At 42.3% G+C, this 16808-nt stretch overlaps 1 protein-coding gene across 22 annotated transcripts in view; it reads left to right on the forward strand.

Annotated features, from left to right (window-relative positions):
• DLGAP1 (DLG associated protein 1) overlaps positions 1-16808 on the forward strand; it is a 906793-nt gene that overhangs the window by 873093 nt on the left and 16892 nt on the right. For all 22 annotated transcript variants that reach the window (XM_046025114.1, XM_046025116.1, XM_046025110.1 and 19 more), the window contains one exon: positions 6834-7255. In XM_046025114.1, coding sequence (XP_045881070.1) covers positions 6834-7255 — 422 coding nt within the window. The remainder of the gene's footprint in view (positions 1-6833; positions 7256-16808) is intronic.

Genomic DNA, 16808 nt, shown 5'->3' on the forward strand with positions numbered 1-16808 from the left:
GCCTACTAACAAACTCTGTGAACTAACGCTCTCTGTGAAATAAATAAATAAATAAAATCTTTAAAAGAGAAAAATTAGAAGCAACAGCAGCAGCAGCAACCAAAATTGAGACAACTTTTGACAGCCAGTTCAGGGACCACAGAGTTAGAAAGACCATTGGCAGTCAAAAACATCCCTCCTTTGCCAACCTTGGAAGCTTTGGATCAATTCCCACTCCTTACAGCTTTCTTGGAGTACTGCATAGCCTAGGACCCACCCTCAATATTACGTTTGGCAAATAACTTCTTTTCTTTGCCAAGTTTACAATACCATGACCTAGCCAAATAGTCCTTACAATACACCTGAGTTTTAAAGGTGTGGCATTCATGCATTTCAAACTGTAAAAGCCTGAAACTTGGCATAATTTCTGATATGCCTCATACATTTTTTCCTCCTTTCCTTCCTCCCTTCCTTTTTTCTTCTCTCTGTCCCCCTCCCTCTATTTTCATCTCTTCCACCCTCTTTCCTTCCATCCTTACTTCTGTCTCTCCAGCTTCTCTCCCTCCCTTTTTCTTTCTTTCTTCCTTTTCACATGTTTTTTACAGATAACTTAGTTTGCAAAAGAAAAATGATCTTCCAACTCACAAGCCTCTAGCCTCCATTTGACCCCAAAATAAGACAATAAAAATGAATTATAGGTGAGACCTCTCAGGCTTTTGTTAGTTACCTGGGGTCAACAGTCAAGGAGTGACCTAATGCTCTGGTTGCTGGGTCGCTGTCAGTTCAAAGATGTTTTGTTGAGACTCCTAACCAAGATTCCTATAGTGATACCCCATCAAGGATACTAGCACCGACTCAGAGGGCCTGAGGAAGGCTGGCCATATGCCAGGGCCTCTCCTAAGGGATCAAAGGAGAACAAGTCCACTGTCATCAATGTCTGCTCCTTCCCTTTCTTTAATTGGCAATTGCATTACAATTACATAGAACACAGTCTTTATGTAGAAAACTTATTCCTTTTTCCTTTGCTTAAAGAGATCTTCAGGTAAAAGAAGGATGAACCTGATGGCTTTTGAATAATGAGTGGAAGCTTGTTTGCAGGTCGTTTTACAATCTGTTGCGAGGACAGTGCCGACCATATAGGAATGAGGAGCAGGAGAGCCCCTTCCCCCTGCGTTTGGGACCGGGGTTGCATCCCACCTAGGTTCCTCCATTCATTATTCTAACTGCGAAGCTGATCTGACAAGAACAAGAGAATCTCTTTTTTAGAAAGTTTTCATTCTGGATCTCAATCTCCTCTCACCCCCACACCTTGCTTTTGATCTATCTTTTATATAATGAACTGTCTTGGGTTTTTGCATCAGTTAAAGGGTGCCATTTCATAAAATACCCAGATGGTTGCACTTTTTGAAGAGTAGCATTTTCAGATCCCACATCTAGTCAGCCCTGACAGCAGCTTACTGAAGAATGTCTAAAGCCTCCTACAAAGAAAAAGAGCACAGGGCAGAACTAGTGTTTCTCCCTTTGAAACCAGTGTTAGCCCTGAAAAGCAACCATTATTATGTGAATAAGGGGATGAAGAAGATAACCAGGGGCTAGAGGGTTCAGTAACAGAATGACCGAGTTCATCTCCTCAAGATAAGTTTATGCCTTGGGTCTCACACAGCTGAAAGCCTTGCAAAGCCAAAGCATGGACATTCTAAACATACTGACTGCACTTCGTTTTTTTTGCTCATGCCTTAACTTTGTTTAAATGCAGCCTCATCAGACAGGGGGAAAGAGAAGGGCCTCTGTGATTAACCATCTATGTGTTGATTTGTAATGCCCTCTACAGAAAAGTCCTGGAGGGATGCGTGGGGGGGGGGCAGAAAATCCTCTAATTACACATTAAACTTGTTTCACAGAAGAGGCACTGGGGCACGTAGCTGGCTCACTTGGTAGAGCATGCAACTCTTAATCTCAGGGCCGTGAGTTCAAGCCCCACGTTGGGCACAGAGCCTATACAAAATGAAATTTTAAATTAAGACAAAACAAAACAGGAGCACAAAGCAACAGCAGAGGTGAATGCCACCAAATGACTCTACTCTTGCTGTTCAAAACAGAAAGGGTTTGGTGTCCCATACTGGTTGATCCAGTCTTTAGTTTCATGGTTTTCTGCTCCTTAAGCCAGAATATTGGCCTGTCCTTTTCAGAAGTTGTAATTATTACCCATTGTGCCTTCAGGGCATGAAGTACCAAAGAAGCTTCAACCCTGGGGACTGTGGATTTGGAAATGGCAAGCCACTCGGTTCAGCTTATAGGTTTATACCATCTACCAGCAACTGATCTATTCTTTTTAAAAATACAGAAAGCAATCCAATGATTCCTTTTGTGTTCCTATCAAAGTTTTAAAATAGCAATAACAATTTGATTGTACTCTTCACTCAGAGGGAACTTTGCACTTGAAAGACATAAAGCATTTTGTAGAGCAGAACATTCTTTGAAAGCTCTGGGTGGAAGAAAGCACTTGCTTAAGGAACTTAATTGAGAGAAACAGCGCAGCCTGGACAGGGCTGCCTGAGTTCAAAGGCACCGCTTTTAATCCCAAACCTTTTTAATTTTACTTAACTTTTATTTCTTTCTGGGTGACTAAACTGCAAACGTCTATTAATCTACTGCCAAGTAATTTTTCTTAAGAAGGTGGATACTTTACAAGATTCATAGCCAGGAGCCCTCTGTCAGGAATGCTGGTGGTACAGTTTTGCATAGGTAAAAACAGAGGCCCAGGAGAGGTCACTCTGTTTTGTGTGTGGAACAGACTCTATCTCTGGCAAGTCCACTGGGATTGAAAATAAGGCACTCCTTTCAGTCTGGAAAATGTAATGCCCCTGGCAATATATGATCTTGGAGAGTGCAGCCTAGTGTTTTCATAGTTGAGATTTTGTGTTAGTAGAACAGCCAAAATGTCAACTGTTGCAGGGAGAGTCATCCAATTCACACATATGTGTCTGGAAAGAAAGCTGAGCTTAAGAAGATGACATTTAACATTTGGAGGGGGGTAGGCAGAGAATAAGAAGGACACAGGAAAGGCCTACTGCAGCCAAGCAGTAAGGGGCTATTGGAAGAATCACATTAGCAAAATTGTTTTTCTTTTGCTCCGGTACAAGACATTTGTAACATGGCTTTCAGGCTTTCATACTGTGTGATTTTTTTTTTTTAATTTTTAATTAATTTTTTTTTTGTATGGCCCATTCTAGAATTAAAGAGGTTATAAAATGACCAGGTAAAATACCCTCAACGAAAGTAATTTCTTTTTTTTTTTAATGAATTCTTTTTTTTTTTTTAAGATTTTATTTATTTATTTTGACAGACAGAGATCACAAGTAGGCAGAGAGGCAGGCAGAGAGAAGAAGGGAAGCAGGCTCCCCGCTGAGCAGAGAGCCCGATGCAGGGATGCAGGGCTTGATCCCAGGATCCTGGAATCATGACCTGAGCCAAAGGCAGAGGCATTAACCCACTGAGCCACCCAGGTGCCCCAACAAAAGTAATTTCTTGAAAAGAGTGAACGATAAGATGGGCCAGGGTTTTTTTGGCTGGTTTATCTTCATGAAATGAGTGACCAGAATCATATTATATTTGATTATTTTGATCATCCTAACAACTAATACAAATCAAGAGTGCAGCCACCTTTTTTCTTGACATTTATTTTCTAGGGAAAAAAAAGGATTTATTGTGATGATTGTACTCTCACCTTTTTGTAACTTCTAGTATTTCTACAGTCTTACAAATAACTACTTACCTGTATAGTTCTGGTTACTTTTTCTTTTTCATGGACTAAAGCATTAGTATTAATTGGCTTTAATAAGTGTCCCAGGAGAATTAAGAAAAAAGACATAATCTGGCTATTAAATGTTGTACTGACATTGTTTAGAGCAATGTCCTGGCTGGCACTATTGAATACAAAACAACTGAAAATCAATTGGCAGGGGCACCTGGGTGGCTCAGTGGGTTAAAGCCTCTACCTAGGCTCAGGTCATGGTCTCAGGGTCCTGGGATTGAGCCCGGCATCTTGCACTCTCTGCTCAACAGGGAGCCTGCTTCCTCCTCTCTCTGCCTGCCTCTTTGCCTGCTTGTGATCTCCGTCTGTCAAATAAATAAATAAAATCTTTAAAAAAAAAGAAAAGAAAATCAATTGGCAAATCAACCAACTTAAAATGGCATGATCACGAGCCAGTAAAGAAAACGTACCACCTCATACACATTAGAATGGTTACTACCAAAAAGTCAAAAAATAAGTATTGGCAAGAATGTGGAAAAATTCAAACATTTGTGCATTGCAGATGGGAATGTAAAATGGTATGGCTGGTATGGAAAACAGTATGGTAGACCCTCAACAAATTAAAAATAGAATTACCATATGATACAGTAATTTTTCTTCAGCATTTCTACCCAAAAGAATGGAAGATGGGAGGGGTGGGGACTGAGTGGCTCAGTCGGTGAAGCATCTGCCTTTGGCTCAGGTCATGATCCCAGGGTCCTGGGATCGAGCCCCACATCAGGCTCCCTAATGGGAGCCTCCTTTTCCCTCTGCCGGTCCGCACACCTCTGCTTGTGTTCTCTCTGTCTCAAATAAAAACTTAAAAAAAAAAAAAAAAAAAAAGAATGGAAGACAGGGTGTCAACAAGATACCTGTACACCCGTGTGCAAAGAAGCATTATTCAAAATAGCCAAAAGGTAGAAGCAACCCAAGTGTCCATCTGCACACAATTGGATAAACAAAATGTGGTATATACATAAAATGGAGTATTATTCATTGTTAAAAAGGAAGGAAACTCTGACACATACTACAACACGGAAGAAGCTTAAAGACATTATACTAGGTGAAATAAGCTGATCATGAAAGGGCAAATACCATGATGCCACTTCTATGAGAGACCTAGAGAAGAGAAGTCAAATTCCCTATAGACAGAAAGTAGAGTGGTAATTGCCACAGGCTGGGAGGAAGGGAACAAACTGTTGAATGGTTACAGAGTTTCAACTGAGAAAGATGAGAAAGTTCTGGAGATGGGTGGTGGTGGTAGTAGTTGCACAATACTGTGAATGTACTTAACACCACAAAAGCATACACTTAAAAATATGGTTAAAATAGTACATTTTATGTCATATATATTTTTTTCACAAGGAAAAATAAATAAAATATTAGATCAGGAAGTTAGTTACCTTTTTAAAAAAAGTACAGAGTAGAGTAACAGGCACATGATGCCTCCTTCAGTGGACTTACATTCTCTATCATTGTTGCCTCCCCACTGTAGGAGCCAATGAAGTTTTTTGTGTGAGTTTTAAATTACTGCAGGCCCACACCTTTTCCCTTGCCCTTTGTCTGAGGAAGAATTCACCACTCCTCTGTTCTTCCCCATCCCTCCCACCTTCCATATACCCTCACTTTCATTATAGGAGTCAACCAGACATGTATAGAGTCATCTGGTTGAGAAACACGGATTACGTGAATATCCTTATAAAATTTTCAAACTGAATCTGTGAACAAGCGATCTTTTATTACCTTGGTACAAGGACTGTGGGAAGAGAAATTAAAGGTGCAGAGGAGAATGGTAACAGAGAACTCTACAACTGTGAACTGTTTTGCCCCAGAGGCTTTGTGCTAAATGTAACAATGACCTATTCGATCAGAATCATTACCAGGGCAAGGTGTTTTAATTTTAAGAGGAACCTCAAAGACAGATTTATAAGGCATTCCACATTTCCTGGACTCCTCAAACAGGATTTTGCCAAGGGATCCCTGAAGTTCTGTCTAAACTGTTGTGTCAGAATGGTGTAAGTTCCTCCCCTAGTCTGGGGATGGCAGGGCGCTTTGCCTAGAGAGGGAAATTCAAGGGGATCAGTCGTGAAGAGAACTGTGCCACATGCCTACTTGAGAAAGGACATCAGAGATACCAGAGGTGTTAATTGAACTGATTATTTATAATAGTTTGAAAGTCCCTCTCCAGAAGATTCTTACTAATTACAAAGAGGAAAATAGTAACTTTACAGAGGAGTAATCTGGCAAGCACCCCCTTAGACAAATAATCTGTTAATATCACCAATGATATGAACACACCTTATATCTCCTGATATATTCTTTAGTTAAAAAAAAAAAAAAAAGAGGGGCGCCTGGGTGGCTCAGTGGGTTAAGCCTCTGCCTTAGGTTCAGGTCATGATCTCAGGATCTTGGGATGGAGCCTGGCATCGGTCTCTCTGCAGGGAGCCTGCTTCCCCCTCTCTCTCTCCTGCCTGTCTGCCTACTTGTGATCTCTCTCTCTGTCAAATAAATAAATAAAATCTTTAAAAAAAAAAAAAAGAAAGAAAGAAAGAAAGAAAAAGGAACTTCATGCCATTTTAGTCTGCTTTCAGAAAGTCTTACTTCGTAAGAGCTGTCCCTGGAAAAAAATGTGATTATGCAGGACTTACAAATGGCTTGGGCCAGGTTGGGTTGGTTTTGTTTTCCTGATTTCTAAGCAAATTATGCAGACTAAGATAGAATTGAATGGTTTCCTTACCACCTCAGCAACCTGACTACCAGAATTCAAGCCACCCAGACGAGAAGGAGGTTGGATATGGGACATAATATTAGCTTCAATAGTTGTACACATTGTTCTGCTTCTAAAATCTGCCTAAATATGCTTTAATATGGCATTGAGTAAAGATGAGAGATCTGTGTTCTGCATATTAAAGCTAAGGCAACTGATAAGTTTGCATCAAGAGCCTACCTCCCCAGGCTGAGAGGATGAGGATGCCTATGGTCACACTCACCAGGAAAAGTAGCAATGCTTTTGCTTCGAGAAACAGTCTTGAACTAACTCTCCTTTCTCTATCCCTCCAAGCTTCCGCAGGTTCACTCGATCCAACAGTGTGACAACAGCGGTACAGGCCGACCTGGACTTCCACGATAATCTGGAAAACTCTCTGGAGTCTATAGAGGACAATTCGTGCCCCGGCCCAATGGCCAGACAGTTCTCCCGGGACGCCAGCACCTCCACGGTCAGCATTCAGGGCTCAGGAAATCACTACCACGCCTGCGCTGCCGACGACGACTTTGATGCGGATTTTGACCCTTCGATTCTGCCTCCCCCGGATCCTTGGATTGACTCGATCACTGAAGACCCCCTGGAGGCCGTCCAAAGGTCAGTGTGCCACCGGGACGGCCACTGGTTTCTGAAGCTTCTCCAGGCCGAGCGGGACCGCATGGAAGGGTGGTGTCAGCAGATGGAGAGAGAAGAGCGGGAAAACAACCTGCCGGAAGACAGTAAGTAATGGCCGCCGTGCACGCCTGCGCAACCAGCGCTTCCGGGCTGGGCTGAGACTCCGCGGTTCCTTTCCTGCCAGGTTCGCTAGTCTAGATGCCGTTCCACACCCCCTGACGCGATTGGGGGCGGGGGGGGGGGGGGGGGGAGACCGCGGGGCTGTTCCGGCTGGGAGACCATCCACCCCCTGCACTGCCCAGGGAAAGGAGAACCACTGGGCAGAGCATTAGCTAGCTCTAGCGCGGTGCCTGCTAGCTCTAGATCCTTTCTTCTCTGAAAAGGACCAAGCTCAACGTGGGGGTGGCCCCACGTTCTACACCGGTTCCTCTTTCCGGAGAGGTTTCTGAAGGGGTGCTGATGCCCAGGGAATTAAATGCCTAATGCTCCTGTCCAAGTAGTAGAACAAGGCCAATAATACATAGGCCGGTAGAGATCACGCTTATTAATATTCACAAACCCGTTTTTAGCATGCAGTTTCTCTCATGGGTTTCAGGGAGGCAAACCTTCAGCCACTAAATGAATTAACACAAATTTCAACTTGGCGGGGTTAAAATAAGTGATAAAATATGATAAATAAGTAAGATAAAAAACGGAGGCCTGGCACACCATTATTGAAAATAATTGCTTTTTAACACAACAATAATTCCTATTAACAACTGACAACAATAGGTAGCTGACTGGCAGACTGCTGGCTGGCTGGCTTAGTTGGTGGAGGGTGGGACTCTTGATCTCAGGGTTGTGAGTTCAAGCCCCAGACTGGATATAGAGCTTACTTTAAAAACAATAAATAAATAAGTAATTGACAACAACATGACCAGGTTACCTCAATTCTGAGGCATGTTTTTCACATTTTCAACAATTCTGAAATTGGGATATAGTTTGTAATCAGTGTGTATTTTAATGCTGTGTGTCTGTTTTCTCTGAAAAACCTTTTTTTTAAAAAAAGATTTTATGTATTTGAGAGAGAGATCACAAGTAGGCAGAGTGGTGGGGGCGGGGGGGGGGGTGGAGCAGGCTCCCTGCTGAGCAGAGAGCCAGCTGTGGGGCTTGATCCCAGAACCCTCAGACCACGACCTGAGCCAAAAGCAGTGGCTTAGCCCACTGAGCCCCCTAGGTGCCCCATCTGAAAAACTATTATTAAATGAATGGTGGATCTTCCAACTGATGATATTTTTGAATCAAAGAAATTTAGGTATTTAGGGGTAGGCATTTAAGCCTGTCTTCATTTTTGCATGGGAACCACCTAGAAGAGTATTGTCATGATGTGGCTTTCGGGGCCCATTAAAAATTTTTAAATTTTTATTTCTTTTTTTTTTTTAAGATTTTATGTATTTATTTGACAGAGAGAGACATAGCAAAAGAGAGAGAACACAAGCAGGGGAGTGGGAGAGAGAGAAAGCAGGCTTCCTGCAGAGCAGGGAGCCCAACGCGGGGCTCGACCCCTGGACATTGGGATCATGACCTCAGCCGAAGGCAGATGCTTAACGACTAAGCTACCCAGGCGCCCCCAAGGGGCCTATTTTTTAGATCATTTAACTTTTTCTCATAAAAAATTTAAAACACGCACAAAAGTATAGGGTTTAGTACTGTGAACCTCCATGTACCTGTCACCCATCACAACTGGCCAGTCTTCTTTTCTTATCTTCCCTCACCTGTCATTTTTGCCACATTATCTTGAAGAAAGTCCAAGGCATGCATCATGGCACTTTACTATGTATTCACTATTAAGGATTTTTAAAAACATAATCATCATATATCATCATCCCTAATAAAAATATTAATGATTTCTTAATAATTATGGAGCACCTGGGTGACTCAGATGGTTAAGTGTCTGCCTTGGGCCCAGGTCATATCTCTGGGTCCTGGGATTAAGCTCCCTGCTCAGCGGGGAGACTGCTTCTCCCTTCCTCTCTCCTGCTCTCCCTGCTTGTGCTCTCTCTCTCTGTCAAATAAGTAAAATTTTAAAAAAATAAAAATTTAAAAAATAATAATTTCTTAATAATTAGACCCTGCACCTATGTTAAATGATGTTAATAGACTTATTAAGTGAACCAAACCGAGTATGTCAAGGGCCAGTGAGTTTTCCATAAAGGAAGTATTTTTATGAAAACTGAGTCTGGAAAATAACAATTAGCAGGTTGTGGAATTTCCTTGCTGTGTCTTGAGCTCATCTCTTCCGTGCATTCATTCCTCCTGACTGAACCCTATCCTGGGCTAGTCAGCCAGTGTTATGTGTTGTCTTTATGAACAGGTCAGAAAATCCTTAAGTAGGTTTCTGTAACGTTCCTTTTGTCCTTTCATATTATAAATGCAAACAACTTAGCAGTGGAAAAGTAAATCTCCTTGACACTTGCCTCTAAGAATTGGTGCCACTACAAGGTCACCTGAGTGTTAATCCACAAGCAGAATTAGCATTTCGCCCTGGTGACAGGTGAAGGAGACACCACCAGCAGCAATGGATAGGATAATTTTCAGTAAGAAGTCTTAGCAGTTACATCTTCTTATTTTCCTTTCTTCTTGTGGGTACACCCAAAGCTTATTAGATTTTCCTAGAAAAAATGCCTGTGTCTAAGAAGCAGCAGCCTCTGCTCAACAGAACAAACTAATTTTCAGATTTCAATGACTTCAACTCAGTAATTTGGGACTCATTCTAGTTTCCTGGTTGGCTTCTAATAGGATCCAGGAAAGCTGCTCATCTGTTTTCTTTTAATCTGTTGGGTGTTTTGGTTTTTTTCCCCCATCTAAGACTGTATCTACTTCTCTCAACCCAGCTTTATAATGATGTATGAAGATAGTTATTGTATAAAGATTTAGGAAAATCTTCTGTGATGCTAAAGGAGCTATGAAAACAAGTTAATGTGTTTTGACACAAACGCATGTATTTGAAAGGTGAAAATTTTGTCAGAAAACCAGGTTCTCATCTTGTGTTTGGGATGGAAGAGAAGTATTTTTGTATTTTGAAATTACACCATTAGAAAAGTTGCAAGGTAGTGAACATGAAGGAGTAATCCATTCATTCACAGCTGTGGAATTTTACTTCACATGTTACTTAAAATACTGATTTATGAAGAGGACTTAACAAATATATCCCATATGAAGGTATTTTGCTATAACAAGATTTGTTCTAAGGAATAGTAACTGCTGTCTTTGTACATGAAGTTTCCACTATTAATAAACTATACACCTGAAGAACATTTTCTTCAGAGTAGTGATACATTTTCTCAGATCTACCACTTTATTTTACAAGGTTGTTGCCTGCAGAGGGAGGTGCAATGGTCATGACTGTAGAAAAGGCAAAGATAACTGGGGTAGGAGTATTTTTTAGTACTTTGCTTTAAAAATACTGAACTAAATAAATCAGTCTTAGATGGCAAGTATGCAATGAAACCTGTTTCACTGGGACATTGGTCTTACTTTGTAGTTTGAAACATATTTTAATATCAGAACCCTCTTTTCTAATTAAAAATAATTAACACACAACACCAATAAATATAACAGAAAGAACAGTGAAGGGGCGCCTGGATGGCTCAGTCGCTGAGTGGCTGCCTTCAGCTCAGGTCATGATCCCAGGGTCCTGGGATCAAGCCCTACATCTGGCTCCCGCCCTGTGGAAAGCCTGCTTCTCCCTTTCCCACTCCCCCTGCTTGTGTCTCCCTGCCCCTCTCTCTGTTAAATAAATAAATAAAATCTAGAAAGGAAGGAAGGAAGGAAGGGGGAAAAAAGGGAGGAAGGAAGAAACGTGAAGCTGTCTTGTCTGAGTTCTGTCTGCTTAGCCTCTACTGCCCCTAATAACCTCCCCCATCTTCTCCCCTAACCTCAAAAAAGATCCTAGGGCTTCTACAACACAGTTTAAAAGCCAATGGTTTGTAGTGAAAAGTCCAAATTAATTTTTTCAAATATAATTTTCTAACTATAGATCAAACAGCTAACACAAAGTTTAGATGTAAATGCTCTTTATGTATGCTTTTTTAAATGTACAAAACTGATTCAAATTAGTAACATCTACTCATATACACCCATCCAGCCTAGAAAATATGACTCTTCCTTCAAGTCTCAGCTTGGGCCTCACCTTCCGGAAGTCTGCAGAATGCCTCCCCTCAGGCTGAATTGGGTGTGTCTCCCTGGTGATTCCATAATAGCCTGTACATTTGTCTATCAACTATTTCCAACATAATTTTATAGTTGTCTATGTATCTCTGTCTTCCACTGAAAAATGAGCTCTCTGAGGACAGAAATTATTCTTACCTCACTCATCTTTATATCCACTGCCCCTCTGATGGTTCCTGGTACATAGCAGGGGATCAGTGAATATATATTTGAGTACTGGAAATATTTTGGAAATTCTATTTTACAAAAGTATTTTATCTTGCAAAGTGTTTCCTCCTCAGGAGCTACAAAATACTCAATGAACAACTAGCAGTTGTTGTTAAAAGTAGGAAGGGGGCTTCCCTGGTGAGGTGATGAGCTCTTCTGAAGCAAGGATGTGGCGGAGAGACATGAGCACCTGCCACAGAAATGGTAGAAAGGACTTCTGTGTCGGTCAGCTGAATAATCTAGATGACCCTTCTATGTCCCATTCAGTTCTTAGGACATGATTCCATTCGACAAGCGCTTGAAAGCTTTATCCTTCATCCCCAAGAGCTTCAATCTACCAGCATTCCAGAATTCTAAATAGCACAGAGGTAATTTCCCAGCCTAAACTTTCCAGGGCCAAGAGTTGCCAGTTTCAAATGAGGCAAATTGGGATCAGTGAAGGTCTGACCAGAGAGCTGTAGCCACCCTGAATGGGAAGAAGGGAGACCAGAAGCACATGAGAGAATATTTATCTTGTCCTTACAATACCCCCGGCAGTGGGCTGGAGACTTTGACAGGTGTTTTATTTGCCCTCAAAAAAGCTCTCTGGCAGTATCTTGTCCAAGGTCACAGAACACAGAAGTGTCTGATGGAACAGATACAACATGAATAACAGTTGACAAGATAATAATACTCTGTGTGTCACTTGGTGCTGTCCTCTGAAGCTCTCCATACATATCTGTCCCTGGCTCCTTGGCAACCACAATTCTGTTCTGATAACTGGGCCTGGAACTGTAGAGGGCCTTTGTTTTATTCATTCTCTAATTTAGCCTTTTCTTTTTTTTATTTAGAAAAGGGGGGGCAATCCTGTCTGGTAGGCACTGCAACAACTGAGTAACCAGCTTAAAAAAAAAATTATGTACACCCAGAAAAATAGCTTTGACAAATGAGTCAAGCCTGGATATATCTCTCTCTTGGCCAAGCCCTTATGTGTTGTTGTTTTTTTTTAATATATTTTTTTAATTTATTTATTTGACAGAGAGAGATCACAAGTAGACAGAGAGGCAGGCAGAGAGAGAGAGAGGGAAGCAGGCTCGCCGCTGAGCGGAGAGCCCGATGCGGGACTCGATCCCAGGACCCTGAGATCATGACCTGAGCCGAAGGCAGCGGCTTAACCCACTGAGCCACCAGGTGCCCCCTTATGTGTTTTTGAGTCCCATACAAGGAGGTACATTTAAGGTATATAATGAGGGTGACTCCTAGACAGATCCCTTCCAGGAGAGAGAGTCTTCAAATCCTTAGGGAAGGAGAAGTAGTTTAGAGTGAGAGAAAGGAAAAAAAAATTTTTAAGATTTTATTTATTTAAAAGAGAGTGAGCAAGACAGAGCACGAGCAGGGTGGGCAGTGAGAGGCAGAGGGAGAGGGACAAGCAGACTCCCCGCTGAGCAGGGAGCCTGATGCAGGCCTCCATCCCAGGACTCTGGGATTATGACCTGAGCTGAAAGCTGAGACCACATGTGCCACTCAGGCACCCTGAGAAAGGAAGATTCGGACTATACTTGCTTAATTTATTTGGGGGGGGGCACTAGAATTATCCCAGTTCTTAAATATTCAAAAATGTTGAATGCACTCAATGCCTCTGAAATGTACACTTCAACCTGGTTGAAGTGGTAGATCCTGATGTCTATTTTACTACACACGAAAAATCCTGCCCCCCCTCCAAAAAAACCCTCTGCAGCAGCTGAAAGTAGTGGAACAAACACTCTAACACTCTAGCATCTTGTTCATAGTTATTTATCATGCTTACAAGAATGTAAGGTATTCCGCTCACTGTCTTCCTGAATTTGAAATATACTGTATTGGTGGGGGATAAAAAAGGAGCTAGGAACAGAACCTATGCACTCAGTGGGAGCGTGAGGTCCAGATTTAGGGTGTGGGACGGTTGCAATCATCTTTCTTGTCTAGAGCGTTAAAAAGGAAAGGAGCCATCCAATTTTAAATAATTATTCAGTTACCAATTATTTTATGATACCATTGCCCTGACTCTGATAGCTGCTTCCTAGGAACATTGTTTTTGGCACTCTGGGACTGGAAGACACTTTCCGAGTTTACCTGAAGCTGTTAAATGTGCGGGACAAGGGGCAGAACGAGAAGGGCATTTGTGGTCGCCTGGTAACACTGCGTGATCTTTGTAAAGTGTAACTATACATTCTCTGGGTGTGTGAAGCTATTATGCACCCTGATAAAATAAAAGTGGGACAAGGGCTTCAGTTCTTGTTTTAAATGTTCATCCCTAACAGTCGTTAGGAGAGTTTTGGCTTGGTAACCAAATAATGAAAGTCTGCAATGAGTGAGGTTTCCTCCAAACCCTGGCAGCTGACAGAATGCTTGTTCCCCCAGCACTTGAAGTAAAATGATACAAGCTTTCCTCAGACAATGAAACTCTTGTATGAAACAGCTGTCTCGGGGAGATGGCTCAGTGCTATTTGACAGTGGCTTGTATGTTACATAGATACGTCTGGTATTATCTGACCGGGAATGAAACAGCCAGATGGAACCAAATGCTCCTAACTAGGAATGCAGTCTAGCAATGTGGGTGAAAAACAGAGGCTCAGGTTTCAGGGGCCCTAGGACGAAATACTGGTCGATTGTGCTGGAAAATGTATCTTTGCCTCCTGAATTGTGGACAACTTATATGCGAAATTTTCAGGCTTTATCTGAAATGAACTGATAAACCTAGAGCGTGTGCAGGAGGCAGATTAATTCCACTTTAATTTTGCCTGGTAGCAGCATCCAAGTTAGTGAAACTTGGCCCTGGGTCTCCCAGAAGGCTCGTGAACCTTGGCAGCGAATGTGGGGCTGGTAATGAAACTTGAAATGGGGTTTGCCTGGTTTCAGGTTGAGTTACGGAAGCTGTGCACAGTCATCGTTGTGACCGTCTATCGGTGAGATCGCCAGGGTTACTCTGCCCAGTGTTACCTGTGGCGTGTCCTTGCAGCCTGTGGGTGGCAAGCAAAGGAGCTCTCTCTTCTGATTTCTGCATTTCATCTGCCTCAAGCCTTGTGTATTTCTAAGCAGGGTGCGGTCGGTGCATCTTGGTTCCTTTCTATTGTATTTGCATCTTACTTTCGAAGTGATCTTCAAAAATTCCCTCCCTGCCCTAGCCCCCCACCCCGCAAGCACACACACATGTACACACACACTGCTTAGTCTCTTTTTTAAGGTCTGGCCAACCTGAAATTAGTGACCACAGGGGAAGTGGCAGTAATGAAAAGGAAATCCGTGTATAATGTGCTTGATGTTTAACCTTCTGGAATGCTCAGTTTATTTTGCTCTGCACTGCACTGGGTAAAAAAAAGGGGGAAGGTTTTGATGCCAGAAGTACATCACAGAGCATCCTTTGATGGGCGTGTTTCATTGGGAGTGGTCTCTAGGCTGAGGGGGCTGCAGAGGCAGGGAGAGATGGAGAATGTCGCAAAGCGAAGGGCAGGCCAGCAATGGATCTCTTGTTGTCTAGGCCAGTGGTGTTCCTTTATTCCAGACTGCTTCTGCACTGCAGAGAGGGACTGGGGCAAGATCTCCGATGGTTTTCTCCAACAGGAACTATTTCTGTGGAATATAATTGCAATGAACTTCAAATACAGTTTTCAGTTTTCTTCTTCTGGATTACCGAGGGAAGTGTTATCTACTTTCATTTCATTCAGCTTTCAAAGGCTCAAGAACTGTATGTTTCTATGTGACGTGTATGTTATCATTTCATAGCTTGTATAAACTGAGATATGCATTGAAGCATAACCACGTTTTATGAGTAAGACTCCTGGAGGATGGACTGGAAGAAAAAAATCAATTAGCTGAGATTTTGAAAACTTGCTCTTCACAAACAAGGAAGTATTCTCCCGATGTTTTAACCGTGTGGAAGCTTTTAGTGTATAGGTTAATTTCTACTTGAGAATTCTATTCTCTATTCTTTGGCCATTGAGTTTTGCCCCCCCCCCCAAAAAAGCACTCTTGTAAAATGCAGAGCAACCACTGTCAGCCAGGAATGAAACAGACCCATGTTTTCTATGGAGACGCTTTGTTGACAGTAGGTCTGGATCACAAATGTGTTTGAGGAGCAGCTGGGCAGTTGGTTGGAGAAATTCTTTCCCATGAGGACACACTTGTAAATAAGAATGTCTCTACATGAATAATCCCAACTTGAAATCACACAGATTTGGTGTGGCAAATCCATGTGAATTTAAAGTAAGTGGGTGGATCCATTTTTTAAAAATTCCTTTTCCCTCTTCTTTTTTTTTTTCCTTTTCCCTCTTCACCCCAATAGTCTACAATAGAGGTTGGGCAGGGGGAGGCCAAGTGAGTAAAAAGAAGTCAACCTAGATCAGCCCAAATGGTATTATAAACAGAAACCCAAAAGGAATCATAACCCAGCTAAGACTATATTAGCTAATTAATTAGTCAGGACTGCAATTTACAAATTGAGGCTAGATATGGTAAAGCCTTAAATAACCAGAATGCTTAAGGCCTGGAATGTTATGGCTAATTAATTTTTCTGGTTAACATAAACTTTGTAGATGAGTCCATTAGTTTCAAAGCCTACCCCTCCAGCAAGGTACCTGGAATTACATGGCTCCTGTGTGCCATTGAAGGGCTTGAGGTCTGGTTAGAAAGTCAGACATGTAAATAGATCACAACAGATCACACTGGAAAGAATGTGGAAAGGGCAGAGACAGCTTTATGCATAGGGAATTTGAGGAGCAATAGGGAGGGAGAGGGGAAAGGAGATAGGGATTTCTGGAGGAGGTGCACCTGAGGAGGGAGGTCGGCTAGTGGAGGCACTTAGGCGGGAGGCATCTACCAGCTTGCTGTTTAGCCAGAGCAAAGGCACTGAGAAGAGAGGCAGCTTTTAGATTTGGGCAGTTGGAAACCCAGAACACGGAGGGAGGTGGCAGGTGTAAAGCTGAACAGGTGGGCTTTGCCTGCAAGCCATTGAAGAGAGTTTCCCACTTACCCCATGGATGATAAGCAACCAAGGAAGAGTCTTAATCATGGGAATTATATGAGATAAAAAGACCCCCCAGTTCCCCTAAGAGATTGGCAAGGATTGGCCAGGGAGGGAAAACAGTCATACTGCAGATGGGGTGATGAAGCCTTGTCGCCCTAATAGTAATCAACTAGAGAATCCTAAGGGAAGTATGATTTGGAGAGACAAGAGGTGTCAGGTGGCTGTTTAGCTATGCAACACTGAAGCTTGAGGGATTGATA

Source organism: Meles meles, chromosome 12, assembly GCF_922984935.1.
Source record: "Meles meles chromosome 12, mMelMel3.1 paternal haplotype, whole genome shotgun sequence".
Lineage (NCBI taxonomy): Eukaryota > Metazoa > Chordata > Mammalia > Carnivora > Mustelidae > Meles > Meles meles.